General features: G+C 41.5%; 1 protein-coding gene across 4 annotated transcripts in view; it reads right to left on the bottom strand.

The window, feature by feature from the left end:
• KAT6A (lysine acetyltransferase 6A) overlaps positions 1-17,020 on the bottom strand; it is an 81,744-nt gene that overhangs the window by 19,801 nt on the left and 44,923 nt on the right. For all 4 annotated transcript variants that reach the window (XM_073325195.1, XM_073325198.1, XM_073325199.1 and 1 more), the window contains 6 exons: positions 9,506-9,621; positions 7,886-8,027; positions 7,260-7,421; positions 6,082-6,175; positions 3,352-3,583; positions 787-982 (listed from right to left, as the gene is read on the bottom strand). In XM_073325195.1, the coding sequence (XP_073181296.1) occupies positions 787-982; positions 3,352-3,583; positions 6,082-6,175; positions 7,260-7,421; positions 7,886-8,027; positions 9,506-9,621 (942 nt within the window). The remainder of the gene's footprint in view (positions 1-786; positions 983-3,351; positions 3,584-6,081; positions 6,176-7,259; positions 7,422-7,885; positions 8,028-9,505; positions 9,622-17,020) is intronic.

The following is a 17,020-nucleotide window of genomic DNA, read 5'->3' as shown; positions in this document are numbered from 1 at the left end:
GGATGTAAAAGCCCTTTTTTCATATATTGCATATGGTCAAAGACAACAGAAGTAATTTTCTGTAGCAATGTAGAGTCAAGTGTATTTCACAGTTTAAATGCTATAGCAGTGTGCAATCAGCTTGTCAACAAGAGTAAGGTAATCTATTTAGGTCACTCCTCAACGCTGTTACTGACGTGACAAAGTGAAGTGCTTGAGGATATGATGGCCTCCTGGTTTCCCATGCTTTGTGGGCAGTGATACAAGGGCAGGGTCACACTGCTTTGGTGTTCTTCAATGTGTATTTTCATACTGGCTAATGTCTTCTGCGTTTTTAACTGTAAACTTATCTTTGAATATCTAGGTTGTCTAATGTTTTTGAAAAAAACAAATATTATTTAAGGGAAAAAATCCATAGGAGAATTTCTAAATTATTACAACCTTGGTTCCATTTTTACAGTGTGTGGCCTGTGCATTTCTGTAGGTTAAAACAAATTAGTAATTGTTCAGTGACAGCAGTCCCTGTGGAATTTCTAACCACGCTGCACCAGGATGGGCTCTACTTCCCTCCAGACTATGCCCCATTTGGATTTCACTTTTCTGGTTTCTGATCTGAAAATAGACAAGCAACCTAACCAAAATTCTGATGTCTTCTACCATTAAATAAAACCCCATAGCTTCCTATTTAAATTTCTAGTCTGGAAACAAAACACCGTATTGTCTGGGGAGGTACAAGAGCTGTCCAAGTAGGACTCAAATGGCACACTATGGTCTATATACAGAGAACAGATTCACTCTTACACTGACCTCTCTCTCCTTCTGCTGCTGCTCTTCATTTTCTCCTTCCTCAGTCTCTTCGTCTTCATCCTCAGAGACAACAGTGTTGGAAACTATAACAGGTGTCCAACGCAGACATTCTGGATCTACATCTACGGGCCGGAGATTCACCTGGAGCTTTGCCATATGATCCTGGATAAGTTTCTCCCGACGAACAATAACAAATCTGTGAATAGAGAAAAATCCTTCAGTCTGCCATATGTGTGGTGCACACTTTAAACACAGACAGAGAGAAACTGATGCAAAGCAAGATATGAAAGAAGGACTCTGTACCATCAATCGATGCCCATCATGTCAGACTTCAGGAAGGAAAAGTAGCAGAGGACAGTCTGAGGGGACAACATTCTATCATCTTAGATATCCTAAGACTGGGAGGGAGGACACCTTCAGTCTTTAGAGCAGCGGTTCTCAACTTATTTATCGTTGTATTAGCTGGGCCACAGGTTGAGAACCACAGTGCCCCCCACCTAACCCCCTATGCTCAGAGCCCTCCGCCCAGAGACCTCTCTACAGAGTGGGGCTAGGTGCGGAGAGCCGGTCGTGTGACAGGGACCTGACCCCAGACCCTGCTGCTTGGGGATGGGGGGCAGTTGGCTGCCTGGACCCAGCTGCGTGAGGCCAGCCGGCAGCCCGGACCCCAGAGCCCGCCCCAAGGCAGGGCCACCCGGAGCATGGACCCCGCCACGCGTCAGGGCAGCCAGCAGCTCAGAGCCTTTAGCACATAGCTGAGCTGGGCCGCAGCTGTGTGCTAATTGGGCCGCATGTTCAGAGCCGCCGCTTTACAGAGACAGCACTAATGTCTTCCCATTCCTTGCCACTGCTAACAGTGATATTGTTAGTTACAGAGCAAACTGCAAGTTGAATGTTACAACCTCATTTGACTTTAGGGGTAAATAGTGAGGTGGCAAAGTTTGCAGGTGATACAAAATTACTCAAAATAGTCAAGTCCAAAGCTGACTGCAAAGAGTTACAAAGGAATCTCACAAAACTGCGTGACCAGACAACAAAATGGCAGGTGAAATTCAATGGTGATAAGTACAAAGGAATGCACATTGGAAAACATAATCCCAACTATACACACAAAATGATGGGGGTCTAAGTTAGCTGTTTCCACTCAGGAACGAGATCTTGGAGTCATCATGGATAGTCCTCTGAAAACATCTGCTCAATGTGCAGCAGCAGAAAGAAAAGCTAACAAAATATTAGGAACCATTCGTAACGGGATAGATAATAAGACACAAAATATCATAATGATACTATATAAATCCATGGTATGCCCACACCTTGAATACTGCCTGCAGTACTGGTTGCCCCATCTAAAAAATATATATATTATAATTGGAAAAAGTAAAGAGAAGGGCCACAATGATTAGGAGTATGGAACAGTATCCGTAGAAGGAGAGAGTAAAATGACTTGGACTGTTAATCTTAGAAAAGAGACAACTGAGGTAAGATGTGACAGAGATCTATAACATCATGAATGGTGAGGAGAAAGTGAATAAGGAAGTGCTATTTATCCCTTCACTTAACACAAGAACCAGGGGTCACCCAATGAAATTAATAGTCAGCAGGTTTAAAACAAATGAAAGGATGTACATCACACAACGCCCAGTCAACCTGTGCAACTTGTTGCCAGGGGATGTTGTGAAGGCCAAAAATATAACTAGGTTAAAAAAAAAATTAGATAAGTTTATGGAAGATAGGTGCATCAATGGCTATTAGCCAAGATGGTCAGGGATGCAACTCCATGCTCTGGGTGTCCCGAAGCCTCTGACTGCCAGAAGTTGGAACTGGACGACTAGATGGATCACTTTATAAACTGCCCTGTTTTGTTCATTACCTCTAAAGCATCTGACACCGGCCACTGTCAGAAGACAGGATACTGGGCTAGACTGACCATTGGTCTGACCCAGTATGGCCATTCTTATGTTCTTAGATGAGGGTATTAAGACTGTGGGATTGGGTGTATATACACTGAGGGAGAGGCAGCCTAAAATGAAGGGAAGGAAACGATGAGAGAGACACACTCATTACTTAGGGTACATATCAAAGGCTTAATGCTACTCAAGAACACAGTCAAAAGGCTAAGTCCCAACTACAAAAATGTGCTTTAACTGTGTTCGGGGACATCAGTGTTATAACTTGAGCTGCTGACATGGTCACTTTTAGAATGTAAACAAGATCTTTGTTGCAGGACAAAGAGTACCTTTGCTCATGTGATTTTGAATGACACCATTCCATACTACCTCCACAAAGAAACAGGAAAAGTAAAAAGACACATCACTGCTATTGTGTAAGAGCTGATGGTATGTTACTTGGCTTTGATGCTCAGATTATATATTTGCCCTTCTCAACATTCACCCTGGCATATTACTGTGTGATCTGTCCTGCTAATGCTGTCTGAGCAGTCAGAGCCAGCTCCTGGGGAGCAGGGGAGATGTTACACCACCCAAGTGTATGAATATGACCCCTCCCCCAGCTCTGTACAGTTGTATCTGGATCCCAGCTGAGAAGCCGTGCGATTGCTATACTCACTGGTCCTTGCGGAAGTCAAGCATTCGCAGGTGATGCAGAGTGGAAGTGATGTCTTGAGGGCAGATTCCAGTGAGTTTGCTTAACTTTTTGATGCTGATTTGCTTGTCATTTTGATGATAAAGGCACTCCAATATTACACTTTTCCAATAAGCCATGTATGAAAGACGGCCCAGATCAGACAATGGCTTCTCTGGGGACCCTGCTTGGCCCTCACGCTTTGATAGCAGATAGCCTAAGGAAACACAAAGCAACTTCTCACAAGGACTGGCATATGTAGTCATCCTACATATGGATGTAGGATGTAGGATGCATATGTTACATCCTATCCCAGTGGCAACATTATAGAGAAGTTTGTACAGTGGCATTCTTCCAAAAAAGGGACAGAAAGTGTTTGAAAACCAAGACTATATCCTGCATCTACAGGAGACACCGAATAATCGGTCAGATCTTTTCCATCTCTAACCTCCATTATTCTATAGTACATTCAGACATTTATAAACTGCATCCTGCTTTGATTACAGATTATGAGCTATTACCACTAGATGGCATAATCTGCCTATTTTGAACTTAGAGAGACAAGATGGGTGAGCTATCTTTTATTGGACTACTGTTGGTGAGAGAGAAAAGCTTTTTAGCTTACACTGAACTCTTCTTCAGGTGAAGAAGGACAATATAATGAGAAAGTGCCTTGGAACTGTTATCTGGATATTGAGCATGCAGTTAAAGTGCAGAAAGCCTTCTAAATATCCTTTTCAAATTTATTTTAGAGTACACTAATATAGTAATTTCAAAACAAAAAGAAAAGGAGTACTTGTGGCACCTTAGAGACTAACCAATTTATTTGAGCATGAGCTTTCGTGAGCTACAGCTCACTTCATCGGATGCATACCATGGAAACTGCAGCAGAGTTCCATGGTATGCATCCGATGAAGTGAGCTGTAGCTCACGAAAGCTCATGCTCAAATAAATTGGTTAGTCTCTAAGGTGCCACAAGTACTCCTTTTCTTTTTGCGAATACAGACTAACACGGCTGTTACTCTGAAACCTGTAATTAAAAAACAGTGTACTGTCACTCTATTGTCTTTAATCATTAATGAAAGACAAGAGGGAAAAGAACTATTTCATAACCGACTTCAGCCTAAAACAGCAGTAACCTTCTCCTCAGAGCACACCCAGATATTTTTGTGCTTGTGAAATTGAATATTCCAGGCACAAAACGTGATTGAAATGATGACTGAGGATTTCAAGGGGAAGCACATATTTCCACCACTTGGCTAAACCAAAAAAATCCCAAACCTTTTAAAAAAAATATTATGTTGGGAAACTTCAATTAGATCCCTGAGCTTCTCATATTCTGGTACTGACCTATAGAGCCCTAATGGGCCTAAGACTGCCTATTTTCCTGTGATATACTACCATAGTTGTGATCAGAGGAGGCAAGGATGCTAGATAGAACAAAGAGGCAGTTGCTGGCAGACAAGTCATTCCCTATCAGAGCCGGGGGCTCCCACTCCTGATCTGAAATAACCTAGATTTGTTGATTTTCAGGGCATTTTGTAGGGCCCATGTATTTTACCTGGTCCTTGAAGAGAGTTAGGACTGGTCTACCCAGGGAAATTTATTGGCAGAACTATTCCAGTATAGTTGTACCATTATAACAACCTGTGTGGACACTAATTCCAGAATAAGAGTGGCCACACAGGGGTTACCTCAGTATAAGTAAAGTGGTTTAATTATACCAGTATCGTTGTACTGGTAAGTGCAGACAAGCTGACAGTGGAGACTGAGGTACTGGCCAATGTAATGGGGTGTTATTGTTTGTATTTAGAGCTGCTGGTCAGTAAGAGGAGCTGACTGAAATTTGTATTTGAGTTCGTAATTTTATACAAATGACAGAGTGCTCAGAGCCTGTGTATAGATGTTTTTGATTACTCTAAATCAAAAGATAAAATAAACAAACTATTATTAGCATCTGCTTGAGAAACTATAAGTCTCTTAGTTCAGCTGCTGACAGTTTCAACAAGCAATGTAGTTTTAGGGTTTACTTGATTTCAGAAAGAACTACTAAAGTATTACCTATTACCAGCAGGAGAGTGAGAGTTTGTGTGTGTGTGTGGGGGGGGGGGGGGCGCGGAGGGTGAGAAAACCTGGATTTGTGCTGGAAATGGCCCAACTTGATGATCACTTTAGATAAGCTATTACCAGCAGGACAGTGGGGTGGGAGGAGGTATTGTTTCATATTCTCTGTGTATATATAAAGCCTGCTGCAGTTTCCACGATATGCATCTGAGGAAGTGAGCTGTAGCTCACGAAAGCTCCTGCTCAAATAAATTGGTTAGTCTCTAAGGTGCCACAAGTACTCCTTTTCTTTTTGTGAATACAGACTAACACGGCTGTTACTCTGAAACCTACTAAAGTAGGGTTACCTTTTGCCAGAAACTCTGCACTGAGCATCTCTACAGCTTTTGGCATGAGGCACTTATGTTGTAAACATGGGAATCAGAGGGAGAATCATGTATTTGTTTTCAGCATTTAGCTTTCCACCAGTTTAAAGAGCAGAGCCCAGAAGCCTGGATGTTTTCTGGTGCTCTCAGAATACAGCTAATTCTGGAGAAGGTATTTCACCCAAGAAAGTTCCTGGATACCTGTACATCTTCCACGTCTAAAAATATGAAAGGCCAAACAAATATGAAAAGGTGAAAAAAACATGAATGTGAAAGTGATCCTTACTGAAGTCAATGAGGAACCTGCCATAGCCCTTACGCTGGTACTGGGGAAGAATCATTATACAGGAAACGTTGTACTTCTGTTGGCAGTGCTTCTCCTGATAGAGAAAAGAGAAAGAAACTTGAAAAACAATGGTTTAGTGAGATGGAAAAGAAGCTGCTGTGTGTGAGCTAGTAATTAATCCTGAACTAAAGACTAAGAATGAAAGCCCCAGTCACAGCTCCTTGGGGACAGCAATGCGCAGCAGCGAAGCACAGTCCCCAGTGAGTTAAGATGGAACAGTACCAAGTCATTGTCATTACTACTGAAACAACCACCCCAGGAGGGGGGAAAGAATGAGACAGTGACATCTGCTACCTTCTTCGACTTAGAAACAAAGATAAATTCCTACACTGACGGTCATTTTTAAGTCCCCACCAATCACTCAAAAGCACCAAAATGGAGGTGCTAAAGACATAGAGATAGATTCTCATATCCAAGTAACACTGGTGTAAATCTAGAGTGAACCAAGATTCACACCACTGTAACTGAAATCAAAATCCAAGCCATTGTGTGCTGGTCTAGAAGTTGAAAGATGACCATTGATTACTGCCACTGGGGTTTTTTTGTTTGGTTTTTGCCTTGTTTCTCTGATGGCTAGGATTGCAAGCAAAACAACTACTGCTGGGACAAAGAGACTTGAAAATGTAGCTATTTGAAATCTTTGTTTGGCTTCCTATGCCTGGCTTCTATATGGGGAACACTAAGATATATTCAGCACCAGTGGACTCCGCATTCCTAGCATACAAAATAAAAGGTTTGAAAGGAGGTTCAAATTGCAGACCAAGAAAAGACATTCTCTGCCGAGGAAGAGCTTAGATAGCTTTATGTGGGTAACAATGTTTACTTCACAAGCAGTTCTACCTATCACCATCAAGGGAATAGGAAGTCATTTAAAAACTTTTCCCTTTGAGCTGCTAAGTGCTGTACTAGTTCCTTTGAGGATATGCTCTGTTCAACAATATGAAGAGGAAATTTGGCTTTATTAGTTGCTACATGTCCCTGAATTCTTCATACACTGTCTAAGACCAGGACTGCCACAATTAACGAAAGACCCTTTGGCAACACTATATTTCAAACCGACACAGAACAGGTCCAGCTCCAAGTCCGAATCCAAGATTACTCCATGCTAAAATACTTACTTTCGAGAAATAGCCTACAAGGTGGCAGCCCTTGACATCATTCTGTGTCAGCACATAGAAAAGAAATGGCTCCACATCATAATAGAGTGTCTTGTGGTCCAGGAAGAGTTTTGCCAGCAAGCACAGGTTCTGGCAGTAAATGGTACTGACATTGCCATCAACCTTACAGAAACAGAGAACAAATGAAGTCATTACACTTATCACCATACAATTATCTGATTCTGTTGGATATCTCAATTCATTCTAACCCTCAAACATTAAAGAAAGGATTTCCAGATAATGCATAGTGGCTCAGATGATTGTCAAAGTGGTAGGGTACACTTAGGGGGCACTGATCACTCTGTTATATTAATATATCAGCCTGAAGGAGAAATTAACCCCATTTATGGCTTTTAACATATTTTGAGGTCACTAATCTACTCATGAACTTAGCAGCACTATGACACTCAGGGCTATCATTCACTTCTTCATTCTTTACAGAGCTGAATGATTTAAGGACAAAGAGAAGGCAAGATTTTTAAGGGTATATGAATCCCACGTGATCTATATGAATGTTGTAAAGGCATCAGTGTCACATTTTAAATGACACAGGAAAGCAGCAGTTATCAATCATTTTCCTAACTTACCTCAAAGACTGAAGTATTGCTCTTTCTGTAAATTTCATTGGCTGGAGGATGAAACCAGCCACATTTCTTCATATGCTGCTGGAGGATAGTTCTACTTTTCATATACTTTAGACAGAATTCACAAAGGTACAATTTAGGTAGCCTGTAAGTAAAGGTAAAGAAAATCAAAATCTATAAATACATTGCATTGCTTTTGCTTATTAACTATAACAAAAGTACCAAATTCCTCAGTCCTGCCAATACAGAACTTGAGGGAAAAGAAAATGATAAAAGCAGTCTCACTAACCAAACAACTTAACCAAATATCTACTTCAGCCAAAAATATAAAATAAATCTAAAGCTACCCCATTTCTTTATTCTATAATGAATACACATTTTACATATACACAGTGTTCCACGTACTGAGCTCTGCTTAAGTGTGAAACAGTATCCAATGGAAGTGGTGAAGGTCCCATTGTGTGCGTCAGCTAAAACTCTGGAGAAATACTGTAAGGAACTGTTCTGCATTGGGGGGAGGGCTTTGTAATTTTCAGTCTCTAAAATTCAATCTCTAATTTCTATGAAGCCTTTCTCTGTTCAAGTCATTCACTGTGATGGGGTTGATGGTGAGCCTGCTATTATTGACTTGACTCCAATTACTCTCTCCAGCTACAGTGTTAATTACAGTTATTTTAACTAATCCCACAGCATTTGGAAGAGTAAGAATTATTTTTTACAGTGATCCCCGTGCTGCATGACTGGGTGAGAGAGGGTGTTTTGTGGTTTCATTCTTTCCCCTCTATGGTCTTATTTAAAGCTGGTCCACATTCTGAACTGACTTTTTTTCTGAAGGTTGGATAGCTTGTGGTTTAGACAGTTTGCAAGGTTTTCAGTGAATAGAAAACAATATAAAAGCGACCAAATAAATTTTACTCTCTGCTACATGGCAGTCTCCTAGGTCAGGAAACAGACAAATTTACCATATTTGGGTTTGGTAAATGTGAGGCATTATGCTGATGACAACTGTAAATAAATATCTGGAACCAAAAATAATTTAGCAACAGTTCATATAGTGTAATTTTAAACAAATTATTCTTAGCAACTTTTCTGCTTATTTCTTTTTCCATTTCCTTCAAGAATGCATCCTGCCATTTCACAGCTCTAAATCAGATTATTTCAAAGTTCACCTCAGCACAAGCTTTAACAGTTTATATTGTAATGTATGCTAATGAATATTGTTTATATTGTAATGTATGCTAAAACTAAAGAACTGATGAGACCTCAAACTCAACTTCTCCAGTCATCTACATGTTTAGTAACAATGTATTGCCAGATCACTTAGCCTGGGAGTGCTCTCTCCCTTGGGAACACAGCATCTCAACTCTCTGCATATCCATCTTATGATACCTTTCGAAAGCATTTGTAATACTTGCAGTATATAGAGACATGAGAGAATTTATCAATTTTTTGATTAGGCCTAAATGGACCCCAAGATACTCATTTCATTATTTATCATAAATCACATATATGCTCTTTATATACTAAAATTCCAGTTCACCAGCCTGGGATTTCTGCACCTGCCAGAGTAACTATCACACAATTTGTAAACACCAATGAAGGTGAAGAGTTTGCACAGTGTACCTTGAGTATTCCTGTGGGTATGGGGAGGAGTACCAGGTGTGGATTTCATACTTCCCAAACTCGATAACCGAAGGGCAGCGGACTTGTGGATCAGGAGGCCCTGTCACCCCTACTTTCTGTTCAAGAAAAAAATATTTTTGTAAATTAGAAAATCAAATACTTATCAGTTTCAGGAGTACAGGGGGGAGGAGGGGAGGAGAAATATGTTTATATCCATCTAGTCTGTCTTCCTCTACATGGCTCCACAGAGAAACAGGAAGATGCTGACATCCGCTTTTAAAGCCAACAGCAATACCACTTACTCTTCATGTATGGCACCCAATCCAGAGACGGGAGAGCTAGCGAACACCTTCATGACAATCAGATGCATTTAATATTACCCACATTTGCTGCAGGTCATAGCCCCAGATATAGCCAGCACGCAACAAACACTCTTATAAATCACTCAACCTAATCTTCTTTCAGTCTAGGTGCTTTTGTGTCCCCACCACTGCAATATCTAAGCAGAGAAACAGATAACTGCTGATGGTGTTTGGACATACACGTACATATATCCAGTGATAATGTATACCCACACACACCACATGCACTGCTGTGAGTTACAACAGTGGCAAACAAATCTCTATTCAGGGTATGGTCATTGGTTTAAGAGGTTACCCAAACTCCTATTGACAGTTCCTTATCTGAGTTTGCTGGCAAACATTCTCCAGGATATAAGCTTTGGAATCCAGGAATTGCACACCCTCTCAATTTTTTTCAACTTTTTGTCAGTCCATGATCACATTACTTCAAAAGGCTCCAACACTCACATGGTTAAAATCCAAAGGTTTTCAGTGACTTTGCATTGTCACATGTCTCAGCATGGACTGCATAGCTATTAATAAATGAGACCACTTAGCAGTAGGCTGTCAGCTATTAATATGAAGAGTGTCAGTGAAATGCCTATAAATAAATGTATTCCAGTAGAATGAAATAGCTAAAAACATCCTTGGCATTTGGGTTACGGCATGAGATGCTACCATCCCAAATCCAGATTTTTCCATTTAGTATAACTCTATCTGTTAAGTAGGACTAATGAAGAAGGAGGAAAGCTCAGATTATTATTCATTCAGCTCTCCTAGGTGTACACGTTTGAACAAAATACCTCAAGATACAGAAAAGAACAAAAGCCTCCTGTCCTAGAGTTTTATCCAAAAGCACCACATGCGTTAATCAGCAACGGAGGTGCTCGGTTCATATTTCCTTCCATTCTTATCAAGGCTAAGTTTTTTCAGAGGTTGATAAAAAAAATCTCAAAAATTATAGTTTGGTATCTGTTTATGATCAAAAGTTCCACTAATTGAAAAAATGCCTTTCTCCCTCAGCTTATTGATTCCATAGGCCCTTCCCTTTTAGGAAAAGGCCTGGGGGGTTGTCTCAGGTTCTCTAATAGGAAGGGAGCTAAATGAAGGAGTGAATTTACCTTCCTTTGAACAGTAAAAAGGTTTTACTGAAAGACAAAAAATCCTGTGCTAGCTGGATTAAAACAACCTTTGGTGCTAAAAGCTAACACTAGTGTTAGGCTAGTATTTGGATCCCATGGTGAAATGAAAGTGCAATCACCCAACACTTTTCAGAATTGGATATATGCAACATGAAAATTTCACCTGTTAACAAAAGCCAATTTATAAAGAAAGGAGTAGGGATCTTTTAATATCTGTGCAAATCCATAGTGAAGAATCTCCTACACTGTATTCTGATAGGAATCTCTATTCTTGTCTAGTCGAACACTACTGCATACTCTTCCTTCACTGTTCCTGAGAGCAACAATGCAGAGTTGGCAGTCAGTCACCAACACAATCATCCCAGGCATCGCCAGGCATGTTTCAAGGAAGAACAAAGAGTAATGTGCACCTGTGGCAATGTCTCCTGCGTCTGTGCCCTCGCATCAACAATCAACCTCTCGTCCAAATGAATGCCCAGTGTAAATGTGGAGACCCGGCTCCAGTACAGCTGTTTGCACATTGCAGTGGTCAAGAGAAAGCTCCCACCAAGAGATGTACTGAACAACTCGCAGGCTTGCTGTGGTCTGCCCCTACACTACTTCCATCTCACACACTTACAGATTCAGTCTCTTCCCTGCGATACTTCATTCAGCTTGTGCATTTCCGTTTGTTCAGGTGCAGCATTTAGCTCAGCTCTACACAGGCACTTGCATCAACTGCACCTCAACCACTGTTTAACCCAATCCCTGCCAAAACCAATCCACCAGCTACTTCACTTTAAAATTACATTTGCCTTCACCAGATTATTTGCAATATCAAATACATTACATCTAAAGTTTGTTTTTCAAAAACTTGTTCCTTTTCTGTCCAGCAACTGTTTGACAAGGGCATCTATTTACTAAATTTCTGTCCAAACTATTGGAAGTTTAGATTCAGATTTTCATTTACTTTTCTAAGCCAAAATTCTCTGACTGAAAAAGCTAGTCATTACAGCACTTTATTATGAGTTTTTTGTTTTGTTTTTTTTAAAATCACCCATGTAATAGTATCAGAAATAAGCAATTATGTACAGCATTGCTGCATTTGTGCTGGGATCTGAAGGGTTAATGGCTCTCATATTAGTTTGGTTTATCTCACTGCTGTGGTTTAGTGCAGACTTATCACAACTCATTATTCATTAAGGCTCTTTGTATATAGTGACTATATTTAGGTTGGGTTCATTCCAATTACTATGGAACAACAAAAGGTAAACAAACAGAAGCCCAAATATCTGGAGTAAGGGGAGGGAACAAACTGCGTAGGGATAGTTATACTTAAGGAAAGAGCAAAACTTGTAATTTTAGAAGGAATAGATCATTCAAGACTGTGAAAACTATAAAAATGGACAGAACAACACAGAGGCCCACAGGCAGATGGTGATTTTATATAGGCTAATGCAATTTTTATATAGGAAAACAGAGTTCAGAGAGCTGGCAATTTCTCAAGGAGACAATATTGAAAGCAGAAGTACAAACTATCCCCATGCAAAGGAAAACTAGAAAGAATAGTAAGAAGCCAATATGGCTCCATTAGGAGCTCTTTAATGACCTGAAAATCAAACAGGAATCCTACAGAAAGTGGAAACATGGATGAACTGCTAAGGAGGAGCACAAAAGAATAGCAAAAGTATGTAGGGACAAAATCAGGAAGATTAAAGCACAAAATGAGTTATACCTACTAACAAGAAAGATAAAGGCAATATGAAGAGGTTCTTTAAATACATTAAGAGCAGAGGAAAGACAAAGGGAAGTATAGACCCTCTGCTTAACAGGGAAGGAGAGATGATAACCTATGACATTAGGAAGGCTGAGGTGTTAACTATTTTGCTTCAGTTTTCACTAAAAAAAAGTGAATAATGACCACATACTTAACACAATCAATATTAACAGGGGAAGGAACAAAAGCCGAAGTAGGAAAAAAAACAGGTTAAAGAATATTTAGAGAAGATAGATGTATTCAAGTTGGTAGGGCCTGATAAAATTCATCATAGGATACTTAAGGAACTAGCTGAAGCGATTTTAGAACTGTTCAAGAATCCATGGAGGATGGATGAAGGCCAAGAGGACGTGAGAAGGGGCAAACATAGTACGTATCTTTAAAAAGGGGAACAAAGAGGACCCAGGGAATTATATAACAGTCGGCATAACTTTGATAACTGGAAAGATACTGGAACAAATTATTAAATAATCAATTTGTAAGCAACTGGAGGATAACAGGGTTATAAGGAATAGACAGCATGGACTTGGCTAGAGCAAATCATGCCAAATCAACCTAATTTCCTTCTTTGACAGGGTTACTGGCCCACTGAATGAGAGGAAAGCAGGAGATCTTGATTTTAGTAAGGTTTTTGACACAGTCCCACGAGACAGTCTCATAAGCAAACTAGGGAAATGCAGTCTAGATGAAGTTATTATAAGGTGGGTACACAACTGGTTTAAAGACTGTACTGAAAGAGTAGTTATCAACTGTTCATTGTCAAACTTGGAGGGCGTATTTAGTGGAGTCCCATCACAAGGGTCAGTCCTGGGTCCAGTATTATTCAATATATTAATTAATTACTGGGATAATGGAATGGAGAGTATGCTTATAACATTTGAAAGACAGGATTAGAATTCAAAACAACCTTGACAAATTGGAGAATTGATCTGAAATCAACAAGATGAAATTCAATACAGACAAGTTCAAAGTACGTCACTTAGGAAGGAAAAATCACATGCACAACTACAAAATGGGGAATAACTGGCATGACATTACTACTGAAAAGGATCGGGGGGGTTACAGTGAATATGAGTCAACAATGTGATGCAGTTGTGAAAAAGGCTAATATTTTGGGAAGCATTAACAGGAGTAAACATAAGACACAGGAAGTAATTGTCCTGCTCTACTTGGCACTGGTGAGGCCTCAGTTGGAGTATTGGGTCCAATACCAGGCACCACACTTTAGGAAAGATATGGACAAATTGGAGAGACTCCAGAGGAGAACAACAAAAACTATAAAAGGCTTAGAAAACCTGACCTATAAGGAAAGGTTAAAAAAAATGAGGCATATTTATTCTTGAGAGAAGACAACTGAGATGGACCTGATAACAGTCTATGGGTATGTTAAGGGCTGTTATAAGAGGTTGGGGATAACTTGTTCTCCATGTCCACTGATGTAGGACAAGAACTAATGGGTTGAATCTGCAGCAAGGGTGATTTAGGTTAGATATTAGGCAAAACTTTCTAACTGTAAGAGTAGTTAATCTCTGGAACAGGTTTCCAAAAAAGGTTTTAGAATCCCCATCGTTGGAGGGTTTTTAAGAACAGGTTGGACAAACACCTGTCAGGGATGGTGTAGGTGTACTGGGTCCTGCCTCAGCGCAAGGGGCTGGATTTGATGACTTCTCAAGGTCCCTTTCAGTCCTACAGATCTATGATTCTATCATCACCCTGGGCCAGAAACAGAGCAATTACTTACAGAATACCATTCTAAGGAAGCTAGAGGCTCCATACAATACACTTCCTAATATTTAGGCTCCAAATTGCTACTGTTTAGGCAGTCCAAATATACAACAGCTCCCATCAACCAGTCCTGCTCTACTCTGACCCTTCTAATGCAACACCCTTCAAGGCCATCCACAGCTCTATTGTTACCTACTGCTCATCTTGTTCACCGGTATTCTTATGTTCATGTCCTATGACCTGCCAATTCAGTGCATTTTTAGCTCCCTCAAAGATGAAACAAAATATAAACAACAAGAGATGTATGCATCAAAAGTGTTTTATAATCTTTTACTGCAGCTCTCACCTTCCCTATTTTTGGCACCTTAGAGACTAACCAATTTATTAGAGCATAAGCTTTCGTGAGCTACAGCTCACTTCCTCAGATGCATATCGTGGAAACTGCAGCAGGCTTTATATATACACAGAGAATATGAAACAATACCTCCTCCCACCCCACTGTCCTGCTGGTAATAGCTTATCTAAAGTGATCATCAGGTGGGCCATTTCCAGCACAAATCCAGGTTTTCTCACCCTCCACCCCCCCCACAAATTCACTCTCCTGCTGGTGATAGCCCATCCAAAGTGACAACTCTTTACACAATGTGCATGACAATCAAGTTGGGCTATTTCCTGCACAAATCCAGGTTTTCTCACATCCCCCCCACCCCCATACACACACAAACTCACTCTCCTGCTGGTAATAGCTCATCCAAACTGACCACTCTCCAAGTTTAAATCCAAGTTAAACCAGAACATCTGGGGGAGTGGTCAGTTTGGATGAGCTATTACCAGCAGGAGAGTGAGTTTGTGTGTGTATGGGGGTGGGGGGGATGTGAGAAAACCTGGATTTGTGCAGGAAATAGCCCAACTTGATTGTCATGCACATTGTGTAAAGAGTTGTCACTTTGGATGGGCTATCACCAGCAGGAGAGTGAATTTGTGGGGGGGGTGGAGGGTGAGAAAACCTGGATTTGTGCTGGAAATGGCCCACCTGATGATCACTTTAGATAAGCTATTACCAGCAGGACAGTGGGGTGGGAGGAGGTATTGTTTCATATTCTCTGTGTATATATAAAGCCTGCTGCAGTTTCCACGATATGCATCTGAGGAAGTGAGCTGTAGCTCACGAAAGCTTATGCTCTAATAAATTGGTTAGTCTCTAAGGTGCCACAAGTACTCCTTTTCTTTTTGCGAATACAGACTAACACGGCTGTTACTCTGAAACCTTCCCTATTTTGTTTGCTGCCTCCATCTGACCTTTGTCTAACAGACTGTAAGCTACTCATGGCAAGAATCTGTACTTTCAGTTTACCTGTAAAATGCTATGCATGCCTAATGATTAAGGCTGTGAGTCTGTCATGGAAGTCACAGATTCTGTGACTTTCTGGGACCTCCAGGACTTCTGCAGCTGCTGGTGAGGCTCAGGCAGCCCCTGGGCCAGCCACACCGGCTGCTGCTGTGGCAGTCTCGGGCCACCGCTCCCCGAGCAACAGCAAGAGTTTGGCTGTGGGAGGGGGCTCAAGGCTGGGTCAGTGGAATGGGGCACGGGAGGGGATGAGGGCTCCGGGCGGCGCTTACCTTGGGGGCTCCCTGGAAGCAGCAACATATCCCGGGGCGAAGGAGCGGCCAGGCGGCTCTGCGTGTTGCCTCCGCTCCCAGGCACCACTGCCCCAGCACCCCCGGGAACCCTGGCCAATGGAAGCTGCGGAGCCGATACTCAGGGCAGGGGCAGTGCACTGAGCCCTCCTGGCCATACTTCCACCTAGGAGCCGAGGGACATGTCGCTACTTCCGGGGAGCCGTGTGGAGGCAGGTAGGGAGCCTGCCACCCTTCCCAAACTCCTCCGCTATGCAGCAGCGGTACCCCCAGGCTGTGCCCCACCCCCAGAGCACTCAAGATTTAGTCAGGGGTATATAGTACAAGTCATGGACAGGTCACGGGCTATGAATTTTTGTTTACTGCCCGTGACCTGTCCATGACTTTTACTAAAAACACCTGTGACTAAAACATAGCTTTACGAATGATGCTATAGGAATAACTGCACTACATTCAGTTTCAAACCGCATATGTGGACAGAGGTCCTGAACTAATCAGATAGGTCATGCCTGACTAATCTAATCGCCTTCTATGATGAGATTACTGGTTCTGTGGATGAAGGGAAAGCAGTGGATGTATTGTATCTTGACTTTAGCAAAGCTTTTGACACGGTCTCCCACAGTATTCTTGTCAGCAAGTTAAGGAAATATGGGCGGGATGAATGCACTGTAAGGTGGGTAGAAAGTTGGCTAGATTGTCGGGCTCAACGGGTAGTGATCAATGGCTCCATGTCTAGTTGGCAGCCGGTGTCAAGTGGAGTGCCCCAGGGGTCGGTCCTGGGGCCGGTTTTGTTCAATATCTTCATCAATGATCTGGAGGATGGTGTGGATTGCACTCTCAGCAAATTTGCGGATGATACTAAACTGGGAGGAGTGGTAGATATGCTGGAGGGCAGGGATAGGATACAGAGGGA

Source organism: Lepidochelys kempii, chromosome 26 (assembly GCF_965140265.1).
Source record: "Lepidochelys kempii isolate rLepKem1 chromosome 26, rLepKem1.hap2, whole genome shotgun sequence".
Taxonomy (NCBI): Eukaryota; Metazoa; Chordata; order Testudines; family Cheloniidae; genus Lepidochelys; species Lepidochelys kempii.
Note: the sequence above shows the minus strand (reverse complement) of the source record. Positions and strands in the feature narration are given on the sequence as shown.